Genomic DNA, 12796 nt, shown 5'->3' with positions numbered 1-12796 from the left:
GTTGAAACCGTCGCTAAATGACGGTTAAATGACGATTATTATTCGAAAGTTGAATAATAATGTAAGAATTGGGAAATTTAGGATTTGCATGCTTAATTTAAACTTTCTGTCCTGTATAGTTTCCAAAAGCTCGACGGATTATAGTGTCGAAAACGCTTTATTCTACCTATTATAATATGCATAGAACTTACTATAACCAAAGACATTATAATAATAATTATTCTAATGTCTTTGCTATAACCGTTTACCCTACGAGTAATAATTAAAAATGAACTCACGAGTTTGAATTTCATCTTTTATTATTTCTGATCATTCAGTTTGCAGTTTTTTGAAAATGATATAGTATTTGTATGGTATTTTTAAACATAATATGACATCCTTACCCATACTTTAATGCGAAATACATACGCTCTTCTGTTTGCTTGATTAGTATAATCATTATATTGTTTGCTTGTTTGTGTATCCGTATTACCTTTAAAATTGTTATATCTTTCTATTTCGTAAAACATACAAAACAATTTATATCTTAACAAAATTTGACAAGCCGGCAGATTTGTGTAATATACAATATAATCGTACATTTCAATTTATGTTTATGTTATGTTTAATACGATTGCAACTCTCTGTGGGGGTACCTTTATCTAGACATCTATTTTTGCTAGCGCTATAGTTTAATTTAGTATCTCTCGTTTTACTCCAAATGCGCCCAGCCGGCCAGCATCCTCTCAAAATTTACTACTTCCTAACATTTCCGATCCAATTGGCAGGGGCAACATGCTAAAGTAGTTATAACAAATACTTTTATTTCGTATAAATATTTAGTTTACATATGACTATGGTTGTTTAACATGTGTTTCAGCTAATAATTTAGAGTTTGCTTTTAAGCATTTGCTTGCTAACTTTTTATATATTTATGTATAATTACGAGGCCGAATTCAAACGTTTTGCAAAACAGCTTATCAGTTATATACATTATTATGTACCTTAACACCTATTGCCAATGTCTCGATTTATATATATATTCGCGTGTGCCGCTCTATTTTATGGTAAAAATTATATGCTACAGTACATATCTACAGTTATCATTCTAATCTGTTTGCTTGGTTATTATCTATGTCTTCATACACCTTAGGTACAATAACTGTTTTTCAATCTAAATTACACATAAATACGTGGCTAGCTCGGGTATCGACTGTGGTATATACAGGAATGTACTAGGGAACTGAATAGAAAAGTCGAGGGAATGAGGTTGAAGTTTTAATAGCTGCTTGCCTGGAAGTTTGTCTTATCGGTCTATGAAATTTGAACCGCCTGTTAGCTACCTAGACATCGATCAGTCCAAAGAGTTCGTCTTTTTTCAGGGAGATCAGAACGTAAGTTGTGTTTGAAAACTAATTTTAGAATCTAGCTGCCTTATTAAATATGCGCTATGCAAGCCTTTTGACTAATTGCACGGACCGTTCTTACTGTTTTCCAATAACCGAGGCAAAAAAACTGATTAACATAGCAGTGTTTGATTGATTGTATTACTCATACGTGTTTATATTATAATTGCGATTGGATTTCGCTGCCAAATCGCCAGAAGTTTTTGATTTACTTAAAATGGCTTCTACTTTCAACCCTATGCTTCCGTTAGAGATTCGATTTAGGCAGTAAGACTAATAGCTACCAAGTCCTTAGTTCAAATATGTATCGGTTTCCTGTGACGCGCACAATTCATGGTCATTTCGACGGCAGCCCCACGAACAACAAGTTGATTGACATCCTTCTTCATTAGCGAGCAAAATCTTGATGCACGTACATAGAAGTGCATGTGGGTATCTAAAGTTTGATAATTAAACGTGTAACAGTCTTCTTTAGTTTACATTATCATTAAAATAGAACGCATTAAAAGATCGAGTCCCCCAAACAATCGTAATGATAACATAACCTGCGGGCGGGGGTGCGCTTATCAACTAAACATATCCACGTATATAGGTATAGGTGTATTAAGTAAGTGTGGGCAGTAGCTGGCTATAATACTTTAGAGTTATGATATCCATGTATATCGTAAATGCGTATTATGCGTAGAGTTCGAAATAAGTATGAAGCGAACGCAGGGCCGATGAAATTTTAGCTCTTCAGGCCGGGCAAACCCATTGAGAAATGCCCTCAGTTAGCATAGTTGTCGAATGAGCCTAAGTACTCCAAAGCAGCGCGATAGCAGAAGTGGTATTGATCCTATGGGAATTATAAAAGTTAAATAAACCATTTTTCTTTGTCGCTAAAGAAGCCAGTGCAATACCCACCTCGGTTTGTACCATGGCCGGACGCTGGGAACGCAGAATACGCACTGTCTGGAAGACATCTAGTACTCCCTCGTACTGCATACGTTCCAGAACGATGCTCAGAGTGATAAAGACCCCCGATCGTCCCACGCCCGCTGAACAGTGCACGGTAATGGGTCCATCCTGGCCAAACTGCTCCTTGGTCTTGTGCACCTGCCCGATGAAGTCGATGAAGCCTTCGCCTGACTTGGGCACACCCTGCTCCGGCCAATCGATGAACTGAAACTGGCGGACGGTGCGCGATGAGCCATCTCGTGCATCTGTGACCTAGGGGCGGGATGATTAAATTAGTTGTATGTTGTAAGCCAACAATAAAGTGATTGGTGCTTACCTTAAATTCACGCAGCTTGTACTGCGGCATGTTGTACTCAGCAATGGGATCCACGACATAATACTGATAGCGTACGGATCTCTCATGGGGCCAGTACTGGAAGCATTTCTCCTGCGGATGTAGTGGTTAATGAATATAAATAATCGCTGTATAATGGCGCAAGAAGGGGGCTTACCCTGCCCATTTCCTTGAGCTTGGTCAGCATGACCACAATGGTGGAGTTGTGCTCCCAGAGCATGCGCCAAAAGTCCTCAGCGGCATCCTGCACAGGACCCTGTGCGGCGATGTAAGCGGATCGGTATCGATAGCCGTCGATAAAGCTGGCGTTGACATAGTCGCTTCCCTCGATTCCATGGATAGGGGTCAGGTAGACGCGACTGGATTCGTACGGCAGAATATGGACTAAGCGGTTCTTGTGCTTGTTGCATGGCAGATTGGCCGTTACGAACTTGGACGAGTCCATCTTGACGTTAGAAAGCTTCTTGAACTCCACCTCCATGCCCGAGATTGTTTCGCCGGGTTCCGTGATCAGCAGCTTTTGAAGGTGGGTGTGTAGATTGCGAGCCGGCACCTCCGTTACCCCACATATGATGGCCTCCAAGATGGCGTCATGAATAAAGATATACTGATCCTCCGTCTGCACCATGTAGTTTCGTTGCGCCCGTAAGCAGGTTACATGTCCATAGATGTCGATAATCTTCTCGTGCTTCATTCGTTCCAACATCGAATCGATTACGATGTAACAGCCAGTTCGGCCCACTCCAGCTGAGCAGTGAACAATTACGGGTCCAGATTCCGGTGGCGTAAGGGCGCGACACCGCCGTAAGAATTGAAGGAAGGGAGCCGGATGATCGGGCACTCCATGATCTGGCCAGGCGGTGAACTGCAGCTGCTTGATCTCTCGCCGATCGTTGAAGCCCTGCCGGCACAGCTGGAACGTACGGATGCTGTAGGTGGCCAGTTCCTGGGTCTCCGTGATGGTCACAAAGATCTGACCATAGGTCTCCGTTCCACGAGTGGGCCAATACTGATCGCACTTAATGCGTGTTCGTTCCTCCAATCGCGTCATCATCACAATAGTAGCCGTTTTCAGTTCCCAACACATGCGCCAGAAGTCAACAAAGGTCTCTTGCAACGGACCTTGGGTTGCCACATAGGCATTGTGCTTCCGATAGCCGTCACAGTAATTGGCATTAATGTAATCTGATCCAAGCACACCCTCCACCGCTGGCAACTGGACACGTGAATGATCGTAGGCGGTGACATTGGCATAGCGGTTTTTGGACTTGTTGTGCTCCAGATTGGAGTTATCCCAAGTGAACTGCTGGCCCGGCTCAATGCTTTCGTACTCCTGTGAAAACTTCTGATTGTCATTGGACTTAAGCCGTTCGATGTGGTTAGCAAACTCAGATATGGGTATGGGCGGATGGGAAATCATACCGGGCGTCTGGAAGTTCAAGCGCCTCATGTCAACGGGATCGCTGGGAGTAGGACCGGCTCCTAAGTCAGCGGCCATCAGTGGCCGTGTAACGGCCGCCTGATCCGGAGTCTTGCATGGCTGGCGGCGACGCTTCACCACACAGAGAACAATCAGCGCGGTGGACACAATGAAGGTGGACACCATTAGGGGCAGCACCACCCACAGAATCTCCGGCTCGTCCTTGTTGCGGTTAACCGACACTTCCGGCTCCGCGGGCCAATTGGGATCGGGTCGGTGGGGCCGCTCACCAGGCGGAGCTTCTCTCATGTCCAGCGATAGAAACTCGGAGAAGGGACTGGAGGTGTACAGGTGCTTCTGTGGCGTATCCACTACCGCCCGCACAAAGATGCGGTAGCGCTTCTCTCGCTCCAACTTGCGATTTGTAAAGTTATGATAGTCATCACCAGATCCCAGGTGGAATGTGAACGGAATGGAACGCTGCGGGAACTTGGCTGCAATGTACGGCGCATTCGGACGCTCCGGTTTGTTCCTGCCCGGCAAGAGATCATCGGTAAGGAACTGATCGGGTATCTTGTGCAGGTTGGACTTGTCCTCCGGGACCACCACCAAATAATAGTGCGATATTGGTCCGTATTCCTCCGAAGCCTGGGGCAGTATCACCAGAATTTCCTCTCCATTAACAACGCCGTAGAAATCCGGTTTTACCATAGGCTGAGGTGCAGCCATTTGCGTTGTGACCGTAATCTTTGTGGGCGGCCGGTAAGAATAATCCGAGGGAATGGCACTCACATTCACATTGTAGGTGGTAAACGGACTGAGTTCGTTGATCGTGTGGGTCTTCACATAGTGCTTAAGGATGATCTCTCGCTTGGGAACGATCTGGGTCTGGGAGAATCCCTGTGAGTCCACAAACACCTTCATGGCATCAAAGCTGATCTTGTAGTTGACCGGAGTTAGGCGAATGGGTGGCGACCAACTCAAGGTCATCGAATGGGTGCTCACATCGTGGGCACGAAGATTAAGAGGCACATCCTCCGGCTTGATTCGTACCGTAACCTTCTCACTAAGACGTCCCAATCCGTTCTTGAACCTGGCCGCAATGGCCACGGCATATTGGGCAAATTTCTCCAGATTAACTAGATCAGCGGATTCTGTGAGTCCAACGGTTTTGGTTTGCCAATCGTCCAGATCCTCAACAGCTGTCATGGTGTAAAAGATCTTGTAGCCGAGCAACTTGCCACGACTTGTTACCGGTTCCCACCAGATCTCTGCCGTTTGCTCCGAGGTCGCCTCTGCCTGCAGGGACATCGGTGCTCGACCCATATCACGTTCTGTCTCCACGATTAACTTGTCGCTAAAGGGACCAGCTCCCTGCTTCGTATAAGCCCTCACCCGGAAGATATACTCGGTGTTCTCCTCCAGATTGGTGAACACCGCCTTCCGGAGAGTCATATTTCGCTCGGACCCAAGGCCATGATCGATTTTCTTGTGAAACTGAACATCGTAGCGGGTGATTATGCCATTCCGGTGCTCCCTAGTTGGTGGATCCCAGGTCACGCATAGTACATCCGGAGTTTGGAAGCGAATGGTGATGTTTGAGGGCGGTCCACCTGGTGTCCCCTCTGGTGTTTGGAATATTTTCACCGTCTCTTGCCCAATACCGATATGGTTGCTGCCTGCCACACGGAATTCGTATTCTACTCCGCGTTCCAGGTTATCAAAGCGTTTCTTGGTCATCTGAGGTCCTGACAGCATCTCCTCCTTCAGAGCCTGGTCCTTGACGCCCCACCGAAGTCGATAGCCACGCAATTCGCCGTAAGTCTGCGCCGGACGCTCCCATTCTAGCTCGATGGACACGATCGGTTCCCGCTCCATGATCTTCAGACTCACAGTTGGTCGAACTGGTACACCGCCAGGGGTTTTCACCACAATCGCTGCACTCCGATCACCGTCCCCTTTACGAGTTAATGCCGCCACCTGAATGGAGTACTTTGTATCCGGCTGCAAGCCAGTCACATTGAATTCCAGCGTGTCCACCACATCAAACTTGAAAGGTTCGTTCAGAAAGCCCTTGCCCTGATTGCGAAATTAAGATTTTAATGAATCAAAATGAATAATAAAGTAAGGAAGCGGAAGCTTATGGGAAATCGTTTGTTTAAATATCCAAAACACTGCCTACAAGCTTACCTCATCTCGCAGCTCCTGGGCGTGTATATGATACCCACGGATGATGCCATTGCGATCTTTTTCGAGAGGCGGCTTCCAGCTGACATGGATCGATGTGGAGTTCAAAGGCGTGGCCTTCACATCTTGCGGATCGCCGGGCACTAAAGGCGACGACGAGGAAAATGACGATTAGATGAGAGCACTCACAATAGTGTAAACAACTTGAAATATTAACATTAAAGATAGCTTAACTTATGCCAATTTATGGGCTAGGGTGGTTACAACTAACTTACTTAACATTGTAGTACAGAAAACTATGGCAACTATTACTAAGATATTAGACCCTAGAAGTAATACATATATGATATATGTTGGAAGTACAGAGCCAGAACAAACCTAGTTCCAAGTCAATGCCATCACCACAACACAGACAAAAACAGATTTAAATAAAATTAGGAGTGGGAACTGGAGAAACCAAACAACCAAAGTGCTGCTTAGCCGCTATATAGTTTGCATATAGAAGGGGTTGCTCAATTGGTGCTCACAGTTTATAGGGGGTGCAGATTATACCTTGATATATAATTATTTTATAGTATAGACCATTACTTAAGAGTAAGGCGTCAAAAAAGTACACAAAAATATGGAGTATCGGAAACACTTGGATTTCCATGTCCAACTCGTCTCACTTAGCAAAAACAAACATGTAAGCATTCAAAAATTTGTTACTTGGTTGTGTGCAAAAAACATACAATGGAAAATCAAAAAATAGTTTATATATATTTTTTATACACGTGTGCTGCCTTCAGGAGCATCAAAAATCCTTGTCGACCTCTTAAATGGTTTGGTAAGATTAATCAAAAATCGTTGAAATAGAGAAACATATCAAAAAACAGAAGACATGTGATTTGTTTTAGTTATCGGTCGAATGATTTTGGACCAATTCAAACAAATTTTTTTTTGAAAAAGAGTATAGGTATAGAAATAGAGATGTATTGTATAGTATAAATAGTTTTGCTATAGGGCATTCTTAAACATAATACATAGTCAACCATTAAATATACTCACTCTTTTTCTCTAAATAGTTTTAAAATGTTTTATATGTATTATATATATAAACCACCATCCATTAAAGATTGCGTTCAAAAATCAAATTTCGCAATAATTTCGTATTCACATCAAAAAGTTTCAAAAAGATTTTGGTTTATGATTTTTGTTTTTGGTTTTTTCCATTTTGATTTGCATTCAAAAAAAGGTGCACGAAACAGAGCAATTGGTGCAAGGTGCGAGTGGCCAAGCAAAGTTATTTGGTTTTTTATAGTATGTGAAAAAAGATATAAAATATAGGTATTTAGTTTACAGTATACAGTTCCAAAAAGGGTAACTAGTGCACAAAAATAGTTTTAAATCCGGAAAAGGAAAGGTGAACAACTGAAGAGGGAAAACATGATACAAAATCTACATATTTGTTGGCACACCGTTTTGATACTGTACAGTGTTCTTATTATGACTTTTGAAACTGTTTTCCTTCTTTTATGTGGTAGTTTGTAGCTTCAAAGCAGCCAAATTTAGCTATTAATCGGTTAACTTAAGTTGTACGCCTAAGTTACCTTAGTTGGTTTTAGGATAAACCTCCAATTATATACAAAGCTTAAGACTACCTTAAAATACATTTTACTAACTTATAATACCTGATGTTAATATCACAATTTTTAATAAGAATTTAATGATTTTTTGAATAATTTTTAGCTTAATACGCGTTAATCTAAAATGTCAAATTTGAGATCCGCTGCAACGCATATGTTGTACAATTTCGTACATATGTATACCATTCGTTATTTGTAAAATAATTCCCCAACCGTCGGTTTCTTGCCGTCAACCATTGCATTTGGGTTCATTAAAAATGTTAAATAAATGCATAATACAAATTATTCAAATGCATCTGGCGGGGCAAAAAGTTAAATTATGCTTCATTAGTGTCCTGCAGCCTGGCAGCTCGTCTGCTTAACTTTTTCATCAGAAGCCGGTGGAAGGGGTCAAATGCCGTAGCGTTGTCTCATTTTTTGTCATTTCACATCCATTCACTCCAGGTGAGACACCTGCACACACAAATAGACAGCCCCCACAGTGCACTAAAAGTATAAAATAATTAAAACGCTACCGTAGAAGTGTTCTCTATTTTGTGTTTCTTCCCCGTACTCCTTTCCGTGCTGAAAGGAACAAACAAAGCGAGGAGCGCGTGCTAAGCTTCCAATGCTCGAGGTGCTCATTTTTTAACATTTTCCTTCTATATGTTATATGGTATGTGTATGTGTTCTATATGGTTTGTTTATTTATTTTTTTTTATTATTTTATTTTTTACTTTTTATTTTTCGGGCTATACGTGGGCAGGACAAGTGCGAGAGTGTCTGGGTGCATGAAGGAGGACGCGGTACACGTGGCGGAATGAAAAGCAAGTGCCCAGCTTTAGACAGGTGGAATGCATTTGCATTTGCATTTGTGCTGTGGCAGCTAACAAGCGCATCACATCATAACGAAATACGCTCCCTACATACGAAACACAAAAATTAGTAGTGAAAACCAGTGGAATGAAATAGTCGCGTCTCTCGATTATTGAATACCCGGTATTGTGTTCTAAGCCAAAAATTACATTTATCAGACCGAAATATGTTTCTGATGATATGGAATCTTGCAGAAAGCGAAATATAAATGATTTTTTTTATAGTTCACGAGATCTCCTTCACATAAAATGACAAACATATCTTTCAGATAAATATGAAACTTGGTATGTGGTTAGAAAGCATACTGTGCTTTCCAAAACTCGTCAGAAGCAGCGTTATAATATGAATTTCATCTTCTCGGCTTTTTTAATATGTCCAAGATCTGCTTATCAACGGCATGGCTTTCGGAAAACACAATATGCTCGCACAATACAGGGTATAAAAGTGAGTACGAGAACATGATAAAAAGAGAAATTCAGTGCCATGTACACACTGAGTACCAGCACCACTACCATGAGCTGACCCTTAATGCTGGCCCAGCTGCTTCTACTGCAGCTTGTGAGCCGCTGGCTACAAGTGCGAAAGCAGGAAACGGAAGGGAGTTGGGTTCGGTTTGAGATATGTGGTCGTTTGCCCCTGGATATGGCAAATTGAGTACAATTAAAACGAAATTCAAGTCAGTCACAGATAGCTCAATGCCGTTGCGGTGCTTTGGTGCTGCTCTTGTTGCTGCTGGGTTTATGCATAGCGAGAAAATATGACTGGATAAGTTCAGTTCTTTATGATGGTTCTATAGTTCAAACCGAGGATTTTGCCGTTTAGTTTAAGGAATGCAATATTACGTAGCCGACATGTGGGTTGATTAGTGTTATCTCCCTCGTTATCTAAACGCCACAAGGGTTTATATTACTAGAGACTACATTTTTATAGATCTGTAAAGTTTCCATCCGGTAATATTTTCTTTCTGTGGGCCCTGCAAGTGATTTCTGTGGAAAATATCCACCTATTTACATAAGTGTCCTTCCATTTCGCATTGTGTGTGCCTGTGCATGAGGTGCGGTGCTATCGGTGCTGCAGACTTAAGACTAGGCTTATTATAACATCTAGAGTGAGCTAAGATATAGAAGTGTGACACCGAGAGGGAGCGAGTGAGACGTACACTAAAGGTGCTTACGAATAAGTACGTTTAATTTACAGTGCTTAGCCAAATCAAAATGAAGTGAAGGGCCACCACACTCAGATGGTGTTGAGCTTTTAGAACACACAAATTGAGTAGGTACTTTATAAAGAAAACTGGTTGCTGTCGTACAGGCAAGTTAACAGCTAACAAGCAAATGAAGGTATATAGTATATAAGGTTGTTTAAATCAGAATGGATGTTTTTCGCAAGGAATTCAAGAGCGAGAACAAAAGTATTATATATTGGGATTGAAACAAAGCTACATTGATGTGATCTATTTTTGGTCTTGAACCACTGGTCAATACCACTGAAGTTCAACGTAATACTTGAACAAATTAAGTATTAAAATTATGGAACAAAAAACATTTCGATCGGACAAAAAATGGTAGAGGCAGGTGCCAACGATGAAAATTGCAAATATGCAAATGTGTTAACTGTGCAAACATGCAGGTGATTGCAAATAAAACTTAATAAAGTGGGTCAACAACACAAAATATACAAAATTATGTGCGTAAATAAAAAGTTCGGTTAATTTTGTGCAGAAATCAATTTAAGGATTTGCCATTTGCTGTGCTGGATTCGCTATTTGCATAGCAGTAACAAAAAACAAAACCCATTTAAAAACGTGCTACATTTGCGGGGCTTTTGGGCATTCGTGGTGGGATCAGGGTGTGTGGAGCAGCTTCACTGGTGACAAAGTGCAAAAACCGTGTGCCAAAAACCAAACAGATAGGGGTAGAGCTCAAAATTATAGTACACCGAGCTTTAGCAAACGTTATTAAATATGTATGCACTTATGTAAATATCACACATGTAGATGTACTGGCAAAGGTGTGTTTGCAGGTGAGCGTGAATTGAGAAAAAAATAATAAACAAATAGAGCGAAACATTTTGCGCTATTTGCGTTGAGTAAACATCGCAATAAAAAAGTGAAATATGTGCGGGAAATTTATTGGGCTCAAAAAGAGGGTTATTATGGCCAGAGCCTCCGCCTCCGTTTAGGTTTGTGTGTTGTGTTTACATTTATAATTGCATACATTTAATTATGCAAATAAATAAATAAAATATTTAAAGCAAACAACCTAAAATCAAATTTGTGTATTGGTTTTGGGCATTAGGTTCGTGTTGTTAAGGTTGTGCTTACAAAAACTATATGAAAATGCCAAAAATACAAAAAGATTACATGGAGTTCATGGCGATTTTTGGTGCTTTACAAATTACCACAAACAATTGATGCATTATATTCAAAAATAGTTATTTATAAAATTCGATTCTTTAGTTATATTAAGAGATATATCTTGGTGTTGTGCATTTCTCGAGACGATTGCGAGTCAAGAAGTAAAAGGATCAAAAATATGTTTGCTTGCATATAGTACACAATATATAGGAGTTCTTCTAAAAAGAGATATTTCTTTTTTCGTAAGAGATTTTGTGCAAAAAAGTAGTCAAAAATTGCGCCAAAAAATATGCAATTTCATAGTGCCAATATTATAATTTTGTAGATTTTTAAAATTTCAGTGAAATATAAAAACGATTTCTCACAAATAATAACGTAAGAAGGTTGTAAAATATCATAAATATATAAACTTAATAAGATAAAGTTTGGGTGCTAAAAGACATTAAATATGTGGCTTTCAACAATACGAATCTATATCCAATGGATCTCAAGCGATCATAATTGTGCTTATGCTGCTTAAATTATCAGACCAGATGGCAAATAATTGAAGTTGCGATTGCAGATCATAAATATAAATGAAAACCGTAGATCTCTTACATTTCGCAAAGAATTTATTACTGGTCTGATTAGCCAGATTCGGACGGACTTTGAATTCAATAAAATAATACTTTGGGCTAGACTACAAATCAAAATTTTAGTCGCTTCAAAACCTTTATATACAGCTGATTGGTAATTGGTAATTGAGGCAAAACCACGTTAACTAAAAAGGTTAAATTGGGTTGATACAAAAATATATATATAGATATCTGCATATATATCAGATAACGCTCCATAGTGTTCAGCAGTTCCTGTGGTGAATGCTCCCGATATCAAAATTCAAAAATTGTACAAAGTTCGATTAGTTTCAGGTTGATTCTTTTCAGGGGATGATGATAATGGTAACGAGATAAGAAAATAGCAAACATAACTTAGGACAAGTGTAAAACTAAGAGTATAACTAAGGGGTATTTATAAATAAAAATAGGTAACTAAAAGGAGAAACGAAATGAAAATTTACGATAGGACTTACGCTTAGGTAAGATCGTTATGGGCATACATACCATCCTCTTGGGTGCGCAAAATTATGGGATGCGACCGCGGCCCATCCCCTACTGAGGTGCCGGCCAGCACCCAGATCTTGTACTCTGTCCAGCGCTTCAGCTCGTCCAGCACAATGCTGGTCATATTGAGGGTCAAGGTGGTGGCCTCGTCGTCTTCGCGACCCACCTCCACGAAGAACACCTTATAGTATATGATCCGGCCGTTCGACCGCTCGACGGGCGGAGGCAGCCAGTTCAGGGATATGGTCGTCGAGCTGGTGGCTATGGCGGTGATATTTCGAGGCGGAGCACCTGGTACTAATTACATAGATGGGAACGGAACGTATTTGTGTGTGCATTGATTTGATTGGGTTTATGGGGGTTCATTGATGTTGATGCATAGCCAAGGTTTTGGATATGAGAGTTGGTTTTCATAGCGTTCAGCAATTAGCGCAGAGAATACGAAATATATTTTGTCAAACCAAAGTAAAAGGGGTAACATGAAACGAAAAAGCCGTAAAGCGAAATAATATTAAATCATATGGTATAACATGGTTTATATAGGCATAAAAATATCAAAACATAAATTCGAATATCA

The 12796-nt window shown here is 40.9% G+C and overlaps 1 protein-coding gene across 12 annotated transcripts in view; it reads right to left on the bottom strand.

Annotated features, from left to right (window-relative positions):
• Positions 1-417: 417 nt before the first annotated feature.
• Positions 418-12796, bottom strand: part of LOC6529747 (tyrosine-protein phosphatase Lar) — a 111701-nt gene continuing 99322 nt past the window's right edge. For 5 of the 12 annotated variants that reach the window (XM_039373364.1, XM_039373360.1, XM_039373366.2 and 2 more), the window contains 7 exons: positions 12220-12516; positions 7331-7339; positions 6287-6426; positions 2834-6175; positions 2659-2769; positions 2289-2594; positions 418-2220 (listed from right to left, as the gene is read on the bottom strand). In XM_039373364.1, coding sequence (XP_039229298.1) covers positions 2152-2220; positions 2289-2594; positions 2659-2769; positions 2834-6175; positions 6287-6426; positions 7331-7339; positions 12220-12516 — 4274 coding nt within the window. In that variant the 3' untranslated portion in view covers positions 418-2151. The remainder of the gene's footprint in view (positions 2221-2288; positions 2595-2658; positions 2770-2833; positions 6176-6286; positions 6427-7330; positions 7340-12219; positions 12517-12796) is intronic. The other 7 variants (XM_039373365.1, XM_015196929.2, XM_039373367.2 and 4 more) reach the window with 2 other exon arrangements.

Source organism: Drosophila yakuba, chromosome 2R, assembly GCF_016746365.2.
Source record: "Drosophila yakuba strain Tai18E2 chromosome 2R, Prin_Dyak_Tai18E2_2.1, whole genome shotgun sequence".
Classification (NCBI taxonomy): domain Eukaryota; kingdom Metazoa; phylum Arthropoda; class Insecta; order Diptera; family Drosophilidae; genus Drosophila; species Drosophila yakuba.
The sequence above is the reverse complement of the archived record's forward strand: the minus strand, read 5'-3'. Positions and strand labels throughout refer to the sequence as shown.